General features: G+C 43.0%; 1 protein-coding gene across 7 annotated transcripts in view; it reads left to right on the forward strand.

Moving 5' to 3' along the window:
* Positions 1 to 15412, forward strand: part of FNIP1 (folliculin interacting protein 1) — a 47091-nt gene that overhangs the window by 16514 nt on the left and 15165 nt on the right. For 4 of the 7 annotated variants that reach the window (XM_035902424.1, XM_009647001.2, XM_035902429.1 and 1 more), the window contains 8 exons: positions 4307 to 4407; positions 4660 to 4734; positions 5274 to 5365; positions 8552 to 8635; positions 9634 to 9705; positions 10449 to 10584; positions 11159 to 11360; positions 12177 to 12262. In XM_035902424.1, coding sequence (XP_035758317.1) covers positions 4307 to 4407; positions 4660 to 4734; positions 5274 to 5365; positions 8552 to 8635; positions 9634 to 9705; positions 10449 to 10584; positions 11159 to 11360; positions 12177 to 12262 — 848 coding nt within the window. Of the gene's footprint in view, positions 1 to 2422; positions 2755 to 4306; positions 4408 to 4659; positions 4735 to 5273; positions 5366 to 8551; positions 8636 to 9633; positions 9706 to 10448; positions 10585 to 11158; positions 11361 to 12176; positions 12263 to 15412 lie in introns of all 7 variants that reach the window. The other 3 variants (XM_035902442.1, XM_035902445.1, XM_035902461.1) reach the window with 2 other exon arrangements.

Genomic DNA, 15412 nt, shown 5'->3' on the forward strand with positions numbered 1-15412 from the left:
TCCCCAAAAACCCGGGGGGGTCCCTTTTTTTTTTTTTTTTTAATTTTTTTTTGCATAACCCATGTCAAATGCTAACAGCAGGTGAGCTACGGAATGTTTTGAAATGCTTGACATTAGAGGCTGGCGGTGGAGAGCAGTTTTCAGTCAAAATCAGACTTTGGTTCTGACTCAGTGATGTTTAATTCTGTAGCTTTGGGTGTGAACAAGTCTAAAACCAACCAGCTGGTTCTCTCAAGATGTGTCTTGAATGGCAGCAAGTTTCTCCAGGGCATTTGTTCTCTTTCATGACCCGGGTGAGAACACTTGTTTGGGTACAAACAGGCTTGTCACAAATATCTTATCTTGGTATAGATGAGGTAGTTTATTTTACTTTATTGTTAAATGCCAGGGCAATAACAGAGAAGCGCGCTGTCTGTAGGGATAGTCTGTGCAACAGCTTTGTAACAAGGGATTCAGTACATTTTGCATAAGAGGTTTTGGCCATGGGAGTAGCTAGAGTCATCTGACATGGATGTATTTCTGTCATCTCTCCTTCCATGGATCACAAGTGTTTTATATTAAGCCACCCTAAAATAGAACTAAGCCCTTCCACTCTTTGTAATGAAGTAATTGTGTGTTTGACTGAAGCTGCTATCTCCACAACCTGCTCTGAAGTACAGTACTACTGATGTCTTAATCTACTGTAGATAGAAATGAAGAACCTTTCGGTGCTGGCTTTCCCACTGCCGTGTTAGCTCTTGCTATATTTGGCGAGCTGCGTATTCTTGTTTTCGCTTTGCCATCACACTCTTTTCCACAGCTTTAGTAAGGTGGCTGAAGATCTGTTTTCCATTCCTCCCTTCCTGGAAGGGCATTTAGCTGCGGTTATGAAAGGAAGGGACGTTTCTGTCAGCGGCTTCCTTCCAGCACAAAATAACCTCCTTCGTGCGTTGTGTGACCAAGAAAAATCATGCCCCCCACTATCCAGAAATTGTCTCTCCTCCTGGGGAGGCTCTGTGCAAACAGTGGTCAACGTTATTAAAGGAAATTAATTTTAGCGGTTGGTATGACAGTGTATTTGAAAGCTGTGGAAAGTTTTCCCTTTGAAGTCCCCATTTCCCCATGCGTGTCACTTAGTCAAAATCTCACTGAGCTGCACTGAAATGACGTGTGGCTATGTAACCAGCTCAGAAAGTGTGCGAGAAACTTTCAGCTTCGCTTGGTCTTCCACGGCATATTTGTTGTAAACTGTCTGCTGTGTTCCCTGTACTCCTTCCAGGCTTCCCCAGCAAGTGCAGAGCGCCATAAATACAGGAGTTCTTTACTGCACAATAAAATTTTGTATCATGTGTGCCGAAGGGCCAGAGTAAGTTTGTCCAGACATCAGCCAGCCTGGCATTTCCTATCTTCTCACTGCTGTGTCTGGTAACCTCAGCAGTTACTGAATGTATTTGCAGGATTTTTAAGTTCTTTTCTTTGTTTTTTTTTTTCTTAAAGCTGTGAAATGGAAGTCCAAATACCATGCTATAGGACTTTTAAAATAGTTCTTTATGTTTCCTTGTTTAAATACACTTTGACTATATATGAGCAACTTCAATTGCAAGGGGAAATACAGGGGTTTGTTCCAGGCTTCCATACTCTTAATTACATCCTGTCCAGAGCCCTCACAAATGTGATTAGAATCCATTAAGGTGAAGCTGAATATGGTTCGAAGCTTGCCCACAATGATTTGCGCGTTACGACACTGCGCACTGACAGTGTCTGATGTGTTGATTGCGGCATTTGACGTTTGCTTCTCTACTGCAGTCTTAATTTACACGTGTACTTAGTTGTTGATAGGACAGTATGTACAGTAAGTGGAATATTAAATGCTGTAGATATATTCAGAAATGTAATTTCCAAAACACGCCAATTTTACTACCTCTAATATGCTAATGTGTAATAACAAACACTCGTGGGTATTTTATGATAAATTTTTATGAGAGATCGTAAATATGACCTAGGGAATTGGTTTGTGTCCAAGCTGTCAGTGCCGGAGGTTGTGCCCTTTTGGCCAGATGCTCCTTGGCTATTTTTTGTTTGAGTTTTTAATATTTAACCCCTTTCCTCAGTTGATTGCACTTTACTTTGGTCTTGAGTGACCTTTATTTTGCAGCATTAAAGGGCCAAAGAGTTGAGCTGTAGCAGTGTTTCTGTATTAAATGGATTAAATATGTGCATCTTCTGTTACGTGTGGTAAAATGATTGTTATTAAACGTAGATGAAATGCCAGACTGAAACAGGCCATGGGTGCACCTTATCATGGTCTTTGCCTTCAGCATTGCTTGTCTCTGTCTTTCAGAGGAAAGGGAAACCCCTATAATTACATTTGAAAGCAGCTGGTTTTCACTTGCTTTTTTTAATTCCGTTGCTTGACAAAGAAAATCAATACTTTATCTTACAGGATTTTTCCTCAGCTTTAGAATTAGATTTTCACAACAGCAGAAAGTTGAAACCAAAACCAACCATCAAGGGCTTGACATTTATTCAGAATGAATCCTTCAACTGGAGATCTGCAACAGACTTTTAAAATCACAATCATAACATTTGGCTGGAGTAATTTGCAGTGTTCCTACTTCAAGATTGCATGATGCTGGCAAGACCCTATCATTTCCTAGAGCCATTAACGTCTCTGCTTCTGTTTCCTTGGAGCTGCTGGCTCATACTGACTGATTTGGAAGTCCAGTTTTTCCAGTACTGCCTACAGTGCACCTCAGCAGTATGATATCCTGGGAGGTAAAGGTGGACATTTCCCTGAGACCCAGCTAACTATCAGGTTTTACCCTGTCATACGAACGCTAACAAACCTTGCAGTTGTATCCTCATTTTTATAACTGTGGTTGCTACTTCTAGTCATCCCCTATCTCTTGCACTGATAGCAGATTTCAGAGGTTAATAGTATGTCTGTTAAAGTACCATCATCTTAATTGAGAGTGCTTGAGAAGAGCTAAAAATTGGAAAGTGTTTTAAGTGTGTTGTTTTTTGGCTGATTAGCATTCCCTTGTCCTGCCCTTGCTCTGCAGGCTAGCGTGAGCAGAAACATTGAGTGGTCATTTCTGTACCGCTCCTTACTGCTGGTAGGAATCCGTGGCGTGGGCACCCTGTCCTTGATTGTGCTCCGAGCTCACTGTCTGATGCTGGGCAAAATATTTAGATGTATTCCACGCCTGTGTAGGAATCTGGGTGAGGATCCTGGTTGTTCAGAGCTTGGAGAAGGTATATGGAGATATGGCACTTAGCATTTTCCAAGCACATGGTTATTTCTGTGGCTGTTTTGAGGGACCTTTTGGAAGGATTACTCCAAGGAAGTGTTACTAGTTCTCATACACCTCAAAGGAAATGCATTGCTGTCTTGCACAGTACCAAAGTACCTCAGTTAGGAACTGCCTGAGCTCGGTGAGTGAGTGATCACGATACTTTAAATTATTCAGAGCAATGCTCTGCAACGGAGAGCCAGCACTAATATTCTCTCAGCCTAGAGATGAAGCAGCCCTGGATAAAGGGACAGTAATCTCAGTCATTGAAAGTACACAAATAAGATGACTGTCAGCTGAGCAGTCGTCTCCAGTTGATTGCCCTGGGTAGCTTTTTAATTTTAGGTTTTCGTTTGCAGTATTTGATCTAGCCGGTGATGCGGCATCGTGGCGCTCCTCCCTCGTCTTTAGCCAGTATGCCTTACAGCAAGCGCTCCCCAACCCAGAAGCAGGAATTGCACAACTTAAGCCTGGCACCGTGATGCTACGGCTCTGTGCTGGTACCATCACGGGGGGCACCAGGGAATGGTGCATCAAATACAACATAGCATCCACGGATAAGTTATGAATCGGTCTTTGTCGAGAAAGCGCTGCTCCAGCTTGGCTCCAACGCACAGCTGTATAAGATTTCCACTGAACTTGTGATTCTTCTTGTCCAGCAGACACAAGGTTTAGGCTTAATGGTTCTTATTCAGGAAAGTGTGTTATCACACTCTTTAAAACTTTTAATCCCCTGACATGGTGCAGTTTGAATCTGCTTCCCCTCACCCCCGGTAGATGGGTTAGGTTTGTGGGATGATTTTAGTGGTTTAGCTCACAGCCAACGTGACTTTCTTCAGTGACTTCAACATCACTTTCTGTGCCAGCACTATCTTTATCAAACTGTTCAACTTAGTGTCTTCAGCAGTGTTACAGCAAGATATTTTGCATGTTTGTCTTTTAAATAAAGAATATTTTCCTTAGTCATATGTTGCCTTAATAGAAGTGTGCTTCTAAAATGCTTAAAACCAAACATTGATGGGGTTTTTTTGCAGGGTTCTCGGTGCTCCTCAGATGCTAACATGCTTGGGGAGATGATGTTTGGCTCTGTGGCCATGAGCTACAAGGGCTCCACATTGAAAATTCACCAGATCCGGTAAGATTCATTTTTTACTGCTGGTCTTTTTAGAAGGCTTACTCCTTAGTGCCAATGTATAGTAAACTGAATGCCACGAGTGCAGGGTAAAAGGAATTTCTCGGTTTGCTTTAAGCTTATGCTGATGCCACTGTTGACACAAAAGGCTGTTATGTCATGTTTACGTCTATAAAATCTGGAGGGTTATGGAATGGAACCAAAGCCTGTCTTGGCACTGAGTTTCTGACTGACATCTTCCTTTTTGTCCTCTAGCTCACCTCCTCAGCTCATGCTCAGCAAGGTTTTCACAGCTCGCACTGGAAGCAGCATCTACGGAAGTCTGAATACGTGAGTCCATTACAAACCATATCTATTGCACGTAAGCAGATGAATGTAAGAACACAGGACACTCTTTTGGGACCCTCCAGATTCTTTCTCTAGAAGAATAACTTCTTGTTCCCTGATCTGTTACATCCTGTCACTCGTGTCCTCACCTTTCCCTTGTGGTTGTCTTCGCCTCAGTTTGCTTTAAGTGAATGAATGAACCATTCCTTTAATGCTGGTATGGTGAAGCTTGACATCGTAAGGTACAAAAGTACCTGCAACCGCCAAAGGAGAAGGGATGAGGACAGAACACTGGAGTTGGGGAATTCGGTCCAAGATGAAGAAAAAGGTGTTACAAAAACATCTGGCTTCAGAGGGTTCAATGTTTAGTTTTCTGTGTATTAATTGACCCACCTAAGAATGTGGCTTAGGCTATGAAAGCTTTTTCTAGTGGAAGTCTGCATTCTTATCTTGTCTGTTCCATTCGTGCTATAATGCAGTAACACAATATTCCGCTGAAATGCAAATCACTGGGTATTTTTTATGTTTTATGTTTGTTACAGGTTGCAGGACAGCCTTGAGTTCATTAATCAAGACAGCAATACGTTAAAGCCTGACCACAGTACAATTATGAATGGACTTCTTGGGAATATAGGTAATTACAAGCAGATTTTATTTCCTGTTATCTTTAACTGAGTAATCGCAGATTCTAGAATATGGAAGTCTTCTAAATAGAATCAAATTTAAAAAAAAAAAAAAAGAAGATGGTTAAAGACGTAACAGAAAATTAATGTCGGTGAGGTTTGGAGGAGAATAAATCAGACAGGGCAAGGAATTAGCAGTGGTTCAGTATATATAGCTCTGTATGTGTATATAAAATACATAATAGGAATATTTAGGTATACTTAAGTTCAAATACAGAAAACAGTGGAAAATAACGGTCTGTAGAACTTTCTAAGCAGCATATCTCGTATCAGGCATGACTGATTCTGCCCAGCTCAATCCCCCAGTTTTATTTTCGTTAATAATTCTCATTCTGTTCTGTACTCTGGCCACCTGAGTGCATGTGGCCATGTGTTTCATACTAGTCTTAAGTTAATCTCGCTGGAGTTCTTGATCAGATTAGACAGAATCTCTTTTTGTTCTCTCCTCTTTCTGTCTGATGGTGGAAGCTAAGCAGTCTTGAAAAACCATCTGGCATCTTTGGTTCTCAGCCTTCGTGGAAGTGCTGTGGGTGAAGGTGCCGTGGACGTTAGATTACAGAAAGAGGGGAAGTTTTTTCCCCATGGGAACGGTAGAGCTGATAGTAAAGATACTGTACTTTAGGGCTTGGCTGTCCTGTATAGCAGCCTGATGAGCTCTTCAGCACATCCTCCCTTTCCCTTGGTTTAGATCGTTGACTTTCCAAGCAAATGTCTGTTGTAGTGGGTGGAATAAGGGGCTTCTTTTTATGTTTGCTTTCCAGAATATTGTTATATGAAAAATACACTTTTTTAGGGTTGGAAGGAAGGAGTGAATTTGATGACTTTGTTACTGTAACTGGGTTTCTGGCTTTGACATGGCCCTAATTCTTGTAGGGTGTGTTTACTTCTTCACACTGACTTTGATAAGGTGACACCTAAGCATGGGCTTAAATGCTTTTCAGGCTCAAAAGCTGTATACCTCATTAAAATCATTCCCAATAGTCCATTTATAAGGGAAGCCAATTAATGCCATAAGAACCTATCATCTATTAAATGCTTCCTGAATTTACTAAGTCAGGAAAGTTAAAAAGATGCTTTCTTTCTTAATACTCACTATTCCTTTCAGACTTCAAATGTGATTTTTCACAGTGGATGAGTGAACGAGGTGCCTGATCTAAGAAAGAGGAACTCACTTCACCTACTTTTAGGGTTTTGTTGTGGTTTGTGCTTGGCAAAGTTTGCTGTATCACCACTGTGATCTAAACTGCAAGCTCAAACGGAACAGGTTGCCCAGAGAGGTGGTGGAGGCCCCATCCCTGGGACCATTCCAGGCCAGGTTGGACGGGGCTGTGAGCAACCTGATGTGGTTCAAGGTGTCCCTACTCCTGCAGGGGGGTTGGGCTGGGAGGGCTCTAGGGGTCCCTTCCCACCCAAACCATTCTATGATCCTATGATTCTATGATTCAGGTAATGCAACTATCAGGTGTGGAGTCAGTACGATGTAGGTGTAGCCAGTGCCATGAGTTCATCTGTGTCTGGCTCCGTAGAGAGGGGTGGCTCTTCCCCACCCAGCGGAAAGCGTAACTGCCCCGAGAGCTGGCCCGGAGGGGGAGGCTCCTGGCCCCAAGGGCGTGCAACAAGTGATGAGATTGCCTTCTAGAAGAGGATGCTGAAACTCTCTTTGTAGTTGAGCTGCACGAGTTTTGAGTCGGTTCGGCAGCGTTTGTTTACAGTTCCCGTTTCAGCGCAGAGGGAACCACGGGTAAAGTCGGTAAAGAAGTTAATCGGTAACTGCAGCACTTCTGACAACTGTGTTCAATGGCAGAGACTGCTCTGAGTCACTCGCCAGCCTGTGATAGGAGAAGGGTCTATGTGTTTTGGTTGGGAACTGTTTACAAGCTGCTTTTTTTAGATCTACTGGTTAAAAAAAAAAAAAAAAAAAAAAAGCAGCACTGGTGATGTCCTTTCCTTTATATAAGGATTTCCTTTAATACAAGGAGCGGCTGAGGGAACTGGGGTTGTGTAGTCTGGAGAAGAGGAGGCTGAGGGGAGCCCTGATCGCCCCCTAAAACTGCCTGGCAGGAGGCTGTAGCGAGGTGGGGGTCGGCCTCTGCTCCCTGGTAATGGGCGATGGGATGAGGGGCAGTGGTCTGAAGCTGCGCCAGGGCAGGTTTAGGTTGGACATTAGGAAAAATTTTTTCACTGAAAAGGTTGTCAAGCGCTGGAAGGGGCTGCCCAGGGAGGTGGTCAAGTCCCCATCCCTGGAGGGATTTAAAAGCCGGGCAGACGAGGTGCTTAGGGCCAGGGTTTAGTGGTGGGATGGCAGGGTTAGGATAACGGTGGGGCTTGATGATCTTAAAGGGCTTTTCCAACCTAAATTGATTCCATGATTCTAAGGAAAGACCTAAGAGAATGGAAGGGAGCTTTGCTGAGGTGCAGCCTTCGTGCTTTGTATAATCAGAAAACTTTAAGTGAGCAGTAGCTTCAAATTTAGGAGAGGAACTGGCAATTAACTCATTAAAAATACCCATGCATTTTTTCCTAGGTCTTTCCCTGGTATCTCTACAACCCAGTATTACTTTTAAAATGGACTACTGAGACTGCTAACATTTATTTTCTGTATGATCATTTCGCTAAACTGATGTACTGACCGTTCTCAGAACAACTACTTCAGCCTATAATTTTCTGTTGGTTCTACTAAGATGAATTTTATGCCTGCCTTCTCCCCCCCCCTCCCCGTTGCCTTCAGCAACAGTGTTCCTTGGCCACCCCACCAGTGTGGATGTTAAAACAAACATTGTACTCCATGATGAATCTCCCGTTTGTGATCAAGTTAGGCTTTGAGCCTGCATAAATTAATCATTTTTCAATTTAAAAAAAAAAATTTTAAAAAGGCCCTTGGAGAGAAACCCCATCCTTGTATGGGAGACAGTGTAAAGCTGAGTCTATTATTTTAATTTTATAAATACTGTATAGTTCAACTCTAAGCCGTATCCTTGAATCAACGTTCTTGTTAAGCGTAAGAGCTGTTCTCCTGCGTACTGTTAGTCTGCATTTATGTTGGCTTGTATCTTCTCCCTGCCCTGGCCCCCTCCCTACAGACTGTTCTGCTTTACTAACCTCATTCTTTCATGTGTATTTTACGTTTTGCCATGTAGGTCTTTCACAGCTTTGCAGCCCTAGGCGGGCATTCTCAGAGCAAGGTCCGCTCCGCCTGATCCGGAGCGCCTCTTTCTTTGCAGGTTTGCAGTGTGCTGTGTGCTGTGCTGTGTGGCTAGTCTAGCTGGTGTGACAAAACTCTGGGGATTTGTAGTTTAGCCCTGGAAATAAGATTTTTATTCTTTTTTTTTTTTTTAAATACGAAACAGACAGTGATGTCTGCTCTCTTACCTTTTAGGATACATGCTTTAAAACCCCAGAGGACCGCGGGCATTCTAATAGTCCTCTTTGGGGTTGGTTGGTTGTGTTGTTTTGGAAACTTACATATTTAATGGTAGATTTCGTATTTCTGGAAATACTGTTTCACAATAGCGTCAACCTATTTCGATCTGGACTTGTTTCAACCAAACTGTAAAAACTAAAGCTAACCTAGGTTCATTTAAAATGGCCATTTCGTGCTTTTAGTGGCTGGGTCTTATTTCCATGGCTGAGTAGCTTTTATTTCACACGCATATTTGTAAAATATATCACATTTAAAGACTGTTGAGCCTGAGACACTTTTGATCTTGTGTATATGCAGTCTGTGAATCTGGACAGCTTACAGCTTAGTTGAACAACCAGTGCACTGCTCGCAATTCCAAAGTATTTATTTTCTTCAAGATAGCGTTGTAAAATCCTCTTAAAATTATATATATAATACCCGAGAAAGCTGGTATATGAATGAAGTTATGTTTATATTGCTTTCTGATGGGTTTTTTTGTCTATACATTGAGTACTACCAATGTGACCAACATACTTTTGGTACGTTAAAATTTCATTGAAAAATCTCCGTATAAAGAAACAAAGTGTACTAGTTTTAGCTTGTACTAAAATAGGTGTATGGACTTCAGAAAAATATATACGAGCTCTTCAGATAAGTGTTTTGGCTTGTTCAGCTAAGCAGCCTTTCTTGGTGATGGCCTTGCACAGTGCTGTTGATCTGAATTAATGAGCATGTTTTTGTTTCATTAATTACATGGAGATCTGCAAACAAGAAAGGAACTGTATATTCCCCTGCTAATTGGTATTCCTTGTTTTACAGTTCATAGCAACCCTATGGATATGCCTGGGAGGGAGCAGAATGAGGACAGAGACAGCGGTATAGCAAGATCTGGTAATGTCAGTTCCATGTGTTAACCCTGTAGACTCCAAAAATATTCAGTAATGTTCGTCACTGAGATGCCTAGACATCACCATGTAGTTTTTTCCTGTGCTGAAATGTGATTGTTCTGTTTTGTTACATATAAGCATTAATGCATACCTATATGTATACATACAAATATTGTGGACATCAAGGGTATTGCATTAGGAACCTCACAGAGGTAATCTGAACAGCAGTGCGATTTATTAAAGCATGCTGCAAATAAGCAAGCCAAATTAAATATTGAAATGAGTTTGCAGCATTTCTAAACAATACTTGTCATCTCCTTTCCAAATTGAGGAGGTTGGTAATGTTAAAACATGAATTCTGCTCCACAACACCCCTCTCCTCCCCCCAGATTCAGGATATTGGGCACTTAAGGTTAGGTTTGGAAAGGCTGTGAAAGGATGTGATTAACGTTACCCCTTTCCACAGAGAATTTATTTCCCGATACTCAGGGCTGATGAGCAAGGTGCAGCCTGTGTGTTGCCTACTATGTAAAGCTGCAGGACAGTCCCACCCTTGTAGTGCTTGTATATCTTGTTAATGTTACTATAAACTGGTTATTTTTAGATAAGAAACATCGATAAGCAAAAGAGAAGGCACTTGAGAAGCAACACTGGTTTATCTTGAGGGCCTTTGTTTAGTTGCTGGTATTATTTTCCAAATGCTCTTTCTTCCGGAGAGATTTTTATTTATTCCTCTTCTTATTGCAGCATCTCTTAGCAGTCTGCTCATCACTCCGTTTCCATCTCCGGGCTCTTCGTTTAACAAAAGCTGTGCTAGCAGTTACCAGCGGCGTTGGCGTCGCAGTCAGACTACCAGCTTGGAGAATGGGGTCTTCCCTCGATGGTGAGCTGGGAATGAAAATGCTGGTTGCTGCCCATAAATTTTCCACCATTGTCAGCTCGATTCTGCTCTTGCATATGTACATCTGCTCTTGCTGTTGCTTTCTGTGGGGTATTTACAGAGGTGTAAGTCAGGCTGCACTTCAACGCCTGATCCTTTTTAGTGTCTGTTTTCTTTGTGGCATTTGTTGTTCTGCACTGACTAGGAAGCCTTCAGCAAAATGTAAACCTGTAGGCTGTGCTTTTGAGGATAAGCAGCCCTAAAATCCTACTCAAAACACAAATTCTTGGCAGGGATGGGAGAGAACTAGAATACCATATTCTGATCCCACAAACACTTTGAATCTGGTTCCAGCTCTTGTGATTGCAGGATCAATTAATGGTTGCTTGTAAAAAATCAATTTTTAAAATTGATTTTACATGCAAAGTGAATGTTATCAAAGGTGATGATTTGACAACACATGCAAACAAAAGGTGTTTACTGAAGTTAAATGTTCAAGAATTGAATTAGACAGGAAACCAAGGTACAACTTTAAGCAGTGGATTGCATTAACCTCCTATTTTTTTCATGCTTCAAGGTCCATGGATGAAAGCTTTAACTTGTCAGATGACAGCTCTGGTCCTAGTCCAGGAATTGTTAGGAAGAAAAAGATAGCAATTGGCGTTATTTTTTCGCTCTCAAGAGATGAAGATGAAAACAACAAATTTAATGAGTTCTTCTTCTCGCACTTTCCTCTTTTTGAGAGTCACATGAACAAACTGAAGAGTGCAATAGAGCAGGTAAACACAGTCTCTTTTGATTCTTGCACTTGTATTGCTCTATGTTCCCCCTAGCCCTGTCAGGTTTAATTCCCAGCTCTTGTTACTAGTTTACAAAAGTGGGATCAGCTTGCTGTCGGGTATTGGAATTGCACCAGAGAAGAGCTTTGCTCCACAGCATCTTTGATGATGTTTCTCATTGCTAGCAAAAGCCCAAGACAGGGCGAGGACAGAGCATGCTGCATGACGCTGCAGGGATTGCTGGAAGCTGGAACAGCTAGGAGGCTGTGTAAGCTCCCAGCAAGCCCTGGAGCAGCCAAGGGGGAAAGGTGCTTTTAAGGCCACCTCTGCCTCCCTGCTTCAGCTGTATCTGAGTCCAGTGGATCACAGGGTCAGAACCTCTCTCTAGGCTATTCCCAGCTGCAAATAATTATCGAGCTTTTTTTCTTTCTCTTTTTTTTTTTTTTTAACCCCCTGATTCTGATATGTGGGAAATTTTCAAAGATTGAAGTTTCAAATATGTGGTTCGATTTGCTTCAAACCTCTCCTCTAGGAAATACTTAGTGGTTACTTTGCCACTGCAATGAAAACTTTGACCCCTTTTATGCCTTGAATGATGAAAAGCACAGAAGAAGCAGAGGCTGCAAATGTATGTGCCTCACCTATCTTTCCTCAGATATGAAAGTTGGCACTTGTACCATTGGTTTATCACTTAAAAAAAAAAATTATTTGCATGACTAGTTGCATGAAAGATAAAGTCAAACACATGACTTTGTTTTCCATTTTCTATGCTTCTGTAGCTATGTGTTACTTATCTGTTTAATGATTGTTTTCAAGGCTATGAAAATGAGTCGTAGATCAGCTGATGCCAGTCAGCGGAGTTTGGCATATAACAGGATTGTTGATGCCCTTAATGAATTCAGGTGAGCAGTTTGTCTCCTGTCCTGTATCCTTTGTGCCCGTTTCTTCAAAAGCCCTTAAGTCTGTTTTAGAAGGGTCTTCTCCTTCGTGCAGGATAAGTAACTTACAATGTCTAACGCCTTCTGCAAAAGTAAGTACAATAAAGATATTGGTGATAGCAAGTCTTTATAATCTGCTTGTATTTTTAGATTTTGCCAAGTGTATATATCCATCAGAGCTCGGTACACACAGGACATAGATGATCAAGGTCTTCTGTGCTTTAAGGAGTAATGAAGCTACCAGCAACCTCTTAAATTATCTTTTATGGCCTGTTGGGGGGGCGGGGGAGGAACTGCAAAACCATGTTAGAAAAATCCTCCTCTAGTGTGTATTTTCCTGATGTTGTGAGCAAAGCAAGACTTTTACTCTGCTCTAAATTCTGCTCTAAAGGCATTTCAGATAACCAGCTACTAAGAGGAAGGAGTATCTTACTCACATAGTAAAATGCAGTATTGTAATCTCTTGCTATCAGTACCTGCAGAGCATCTCCATTCAACAGTTAATATACCAAGTAACGCAGATAAGCACTTCCCTGGCATTTAAGTCTATTTTCTTTCCATAGTTGAAGTCATGGAGAGGGAATTAAGATGAAATCCGTCTGTTTCAAGTGATTCATCTCCTCTCAGATGGGAGTGGCAGGGTGCTTCCTTTTACAACCAGCGTAGAGCTACTTTTAAAAGACTTCATAGAAGACAATGCTCTGATGTTGTAAAAAGAAAATCCTGGCATCAGGATGTATTTTACTGAACAGTGAAGGATCATGAGGGCTCACTCATTTTTCTACAGTTCCACTTACTACCTGAATGCCGTGGATTAGGTAGTGTTGCAGGATGAAGGCACAGTAGATTTTAATTTTTGTATTAGTATTATTATTATTTTTTAGAACCTCCCCTCTTGGCAGTTGCGAGGGAGGGCAGAGGATGTGTTCGGTAGGGACAGGAGGCAGGGAAGAGCGAGCACACGTGGGCCTGCGGTGAGAGGTGGATGGGATAAGCAGTGCCAAGAGAAGGAGCGGAGGGAGCTCGTGACTGCTGGGAGCCGCCGATCCTGCCCAGGGGCCCGAGACAAGTTCGGCAACTCTAAGCAGCCGCGGTGGTTCCTCCACTGCCCCCAGCTCTGCTCTGCCGCTCCTCCCCGTTCTCACCCAGAGCCACTTCTCTGCATTCCCACCCCCTGATACCACCACCTCCCCAGCTGTTTTCCCAAAACATTCCCCCTCAAGACACATTCAGTGGACTTTGCCCATTCTCCTTTGTCCTTCCAAGTTAAACAGTTCCAGAGTGGTGGGGAGGGGCACGTATCCCGAGTCAAATGGTGGAAAAATAACCCTGAAAACACGAGCCAAATCCCCCTTGCTAGCTTCTTCCTCCTTGGAGGGAAGCCGGGCGGTGCTGAGCTGGGATGGGACGAGGAAGGCTGCTCTTGTCGGGCTGAGGAGGAAAACAGTGTCCCACTGGACATCAGAGGGCTGGCACGCTCCTGAGCCGCTGTAAGACGCGATCGTTCACATGACACGGCCATTGCGTAACCAGCACTGGAAGCGTGGGTCTCACTACCAGTTTTATGCAGAGGTTTCCATGGTGATATAAATATTACTCTTTAATAGTGTAACGAGGTAAATTAAATCCAGTTTAATTTCATATAAATGAATTTCCTGGGGCAGCAGACTTTGGGAATTCTGGGGGGTTTTTGCTGTTTGTTTGGGTTTTTTTTAAATCGAGTGCGCTCAGAGGCGCACACCAGTCGGTGACCCCAGCCCCTGCCGGTCCTGCAGGCGGGCAAGGTCCTCGTGCCTCCCCGGAATCTCGGGGTTGGAAATGTGTGTGCTGCCTTCAAGATGAGCATTTCTGCAACATGCAAGAGCCACTTGCTTTTCAAAGCAATGCAATGTGTGTCTGGTAAGGGAAAAAAAAAAAAAAAACAGGCATATTTAAATTCTGAAGGCTGGATGCAAAGATGCTTTGGCACAGGTTCAGCAAACCCATTTAGGCCACTATTATCTCTTTAGGCGTCTGCTTTCCCACTGAAGTCACGGGGAAGTCAGAAGCCTGAGTCCTTTGGTGAACCTGAGACTTGTGTCGATTCCTGCCCTCTTAGCAAATTGTGCTGGAGGGAAGAAGGGTGCTGACTTCAGTGGGTTGGTGTTTCTAAAACGTAATCCCGTGCTGCTTTAACTCATTGCAGTCTCTCTCTCTCTCTCTCTCTCTCTCTCTCTCTTTTTTTTTTTTAAGGAGTTTTTTGGTTGGTTTTTGTTTTTTCTTTTTTAACCCAGACTTTCAGAGGTTCTCAAGTGTAGCTGCTTTGCACTCCTCTGGTGATGAGAATAACCTCAAATCACTGGGGCATGGGGGACCGGCTACACCCTGCCGTGCTGATCAGAGAAGGGAGGAAGGAGTGTGACGGTTGTTACCGTAGCCTCCTGCCACCCAAAAGTCCCCCTCTGCAGGGAAGGTGCTGTGGTTGTAGGTCTGCCCGCTAGCTTGCAAGCAGGGTTATTGTAAGGAGCTGCCTGCAGGGTCACCCAGGCATTTACAGGCATTTATTTACCTGCTGGGACTGGAGGATGGCGGTGGGGGAAAGAAGATAGCAAAACAGACCCCTTCGTTTGCTCTTCTTGTCTCATCCAGGGAAAAACAAAGCCACCTTCCCTGAAAGGCCCAGGCTGCTTCTGCAAATTGATGCTATTGATAAATTTGCCATCAGTTTGGCGCCCAGCTCCAGGTCTACCCTTGCATCATTATTCACTTTACAGCAATTTTTAATTTTCTAAAGCACTGATGGATTTAGCTATTAACACTTCACTTAGAGGCTTAAAACTCTCTGGATGTCAGCTGTGCAGACACATGACTTATGAAATAAGCTACTGTACTTGCGTAAACATTGCAGCTCCCCCGGTCCCTGGGGCCAGTGCAGCACATTGGTAATACAGATTATGCATCTGACTAATACCTGTGTGGCAAATATGCAGACTGGCAAGGAAACACTGAGCGCAAGGCCTAGGGAAACACCTCTCTCTGCTTTCTGGCAGGCAAATTTGATCCTATTTTGTGCTAGTAATTTTTAAGCAGCTTACGCTGCTGCGAACTGAGCGATGCATTTTGCTCAGCAAAGCT

Source organism: Egretta garzetta, unplaced genomic scaffold (assembly GCF_000687185.1).
Source record: "Egretta garzetta isolate BGI_Z169 unplaced genomic scaffold, ASM68718v1 scaffold1, whole genome shotgun sequence".
Lineage (NCBI taxonomy): Eukaryota > Metazoa > Chordata > Aves > Pelecaniformes > Ardeidae > Egretta > Egretta garzetta.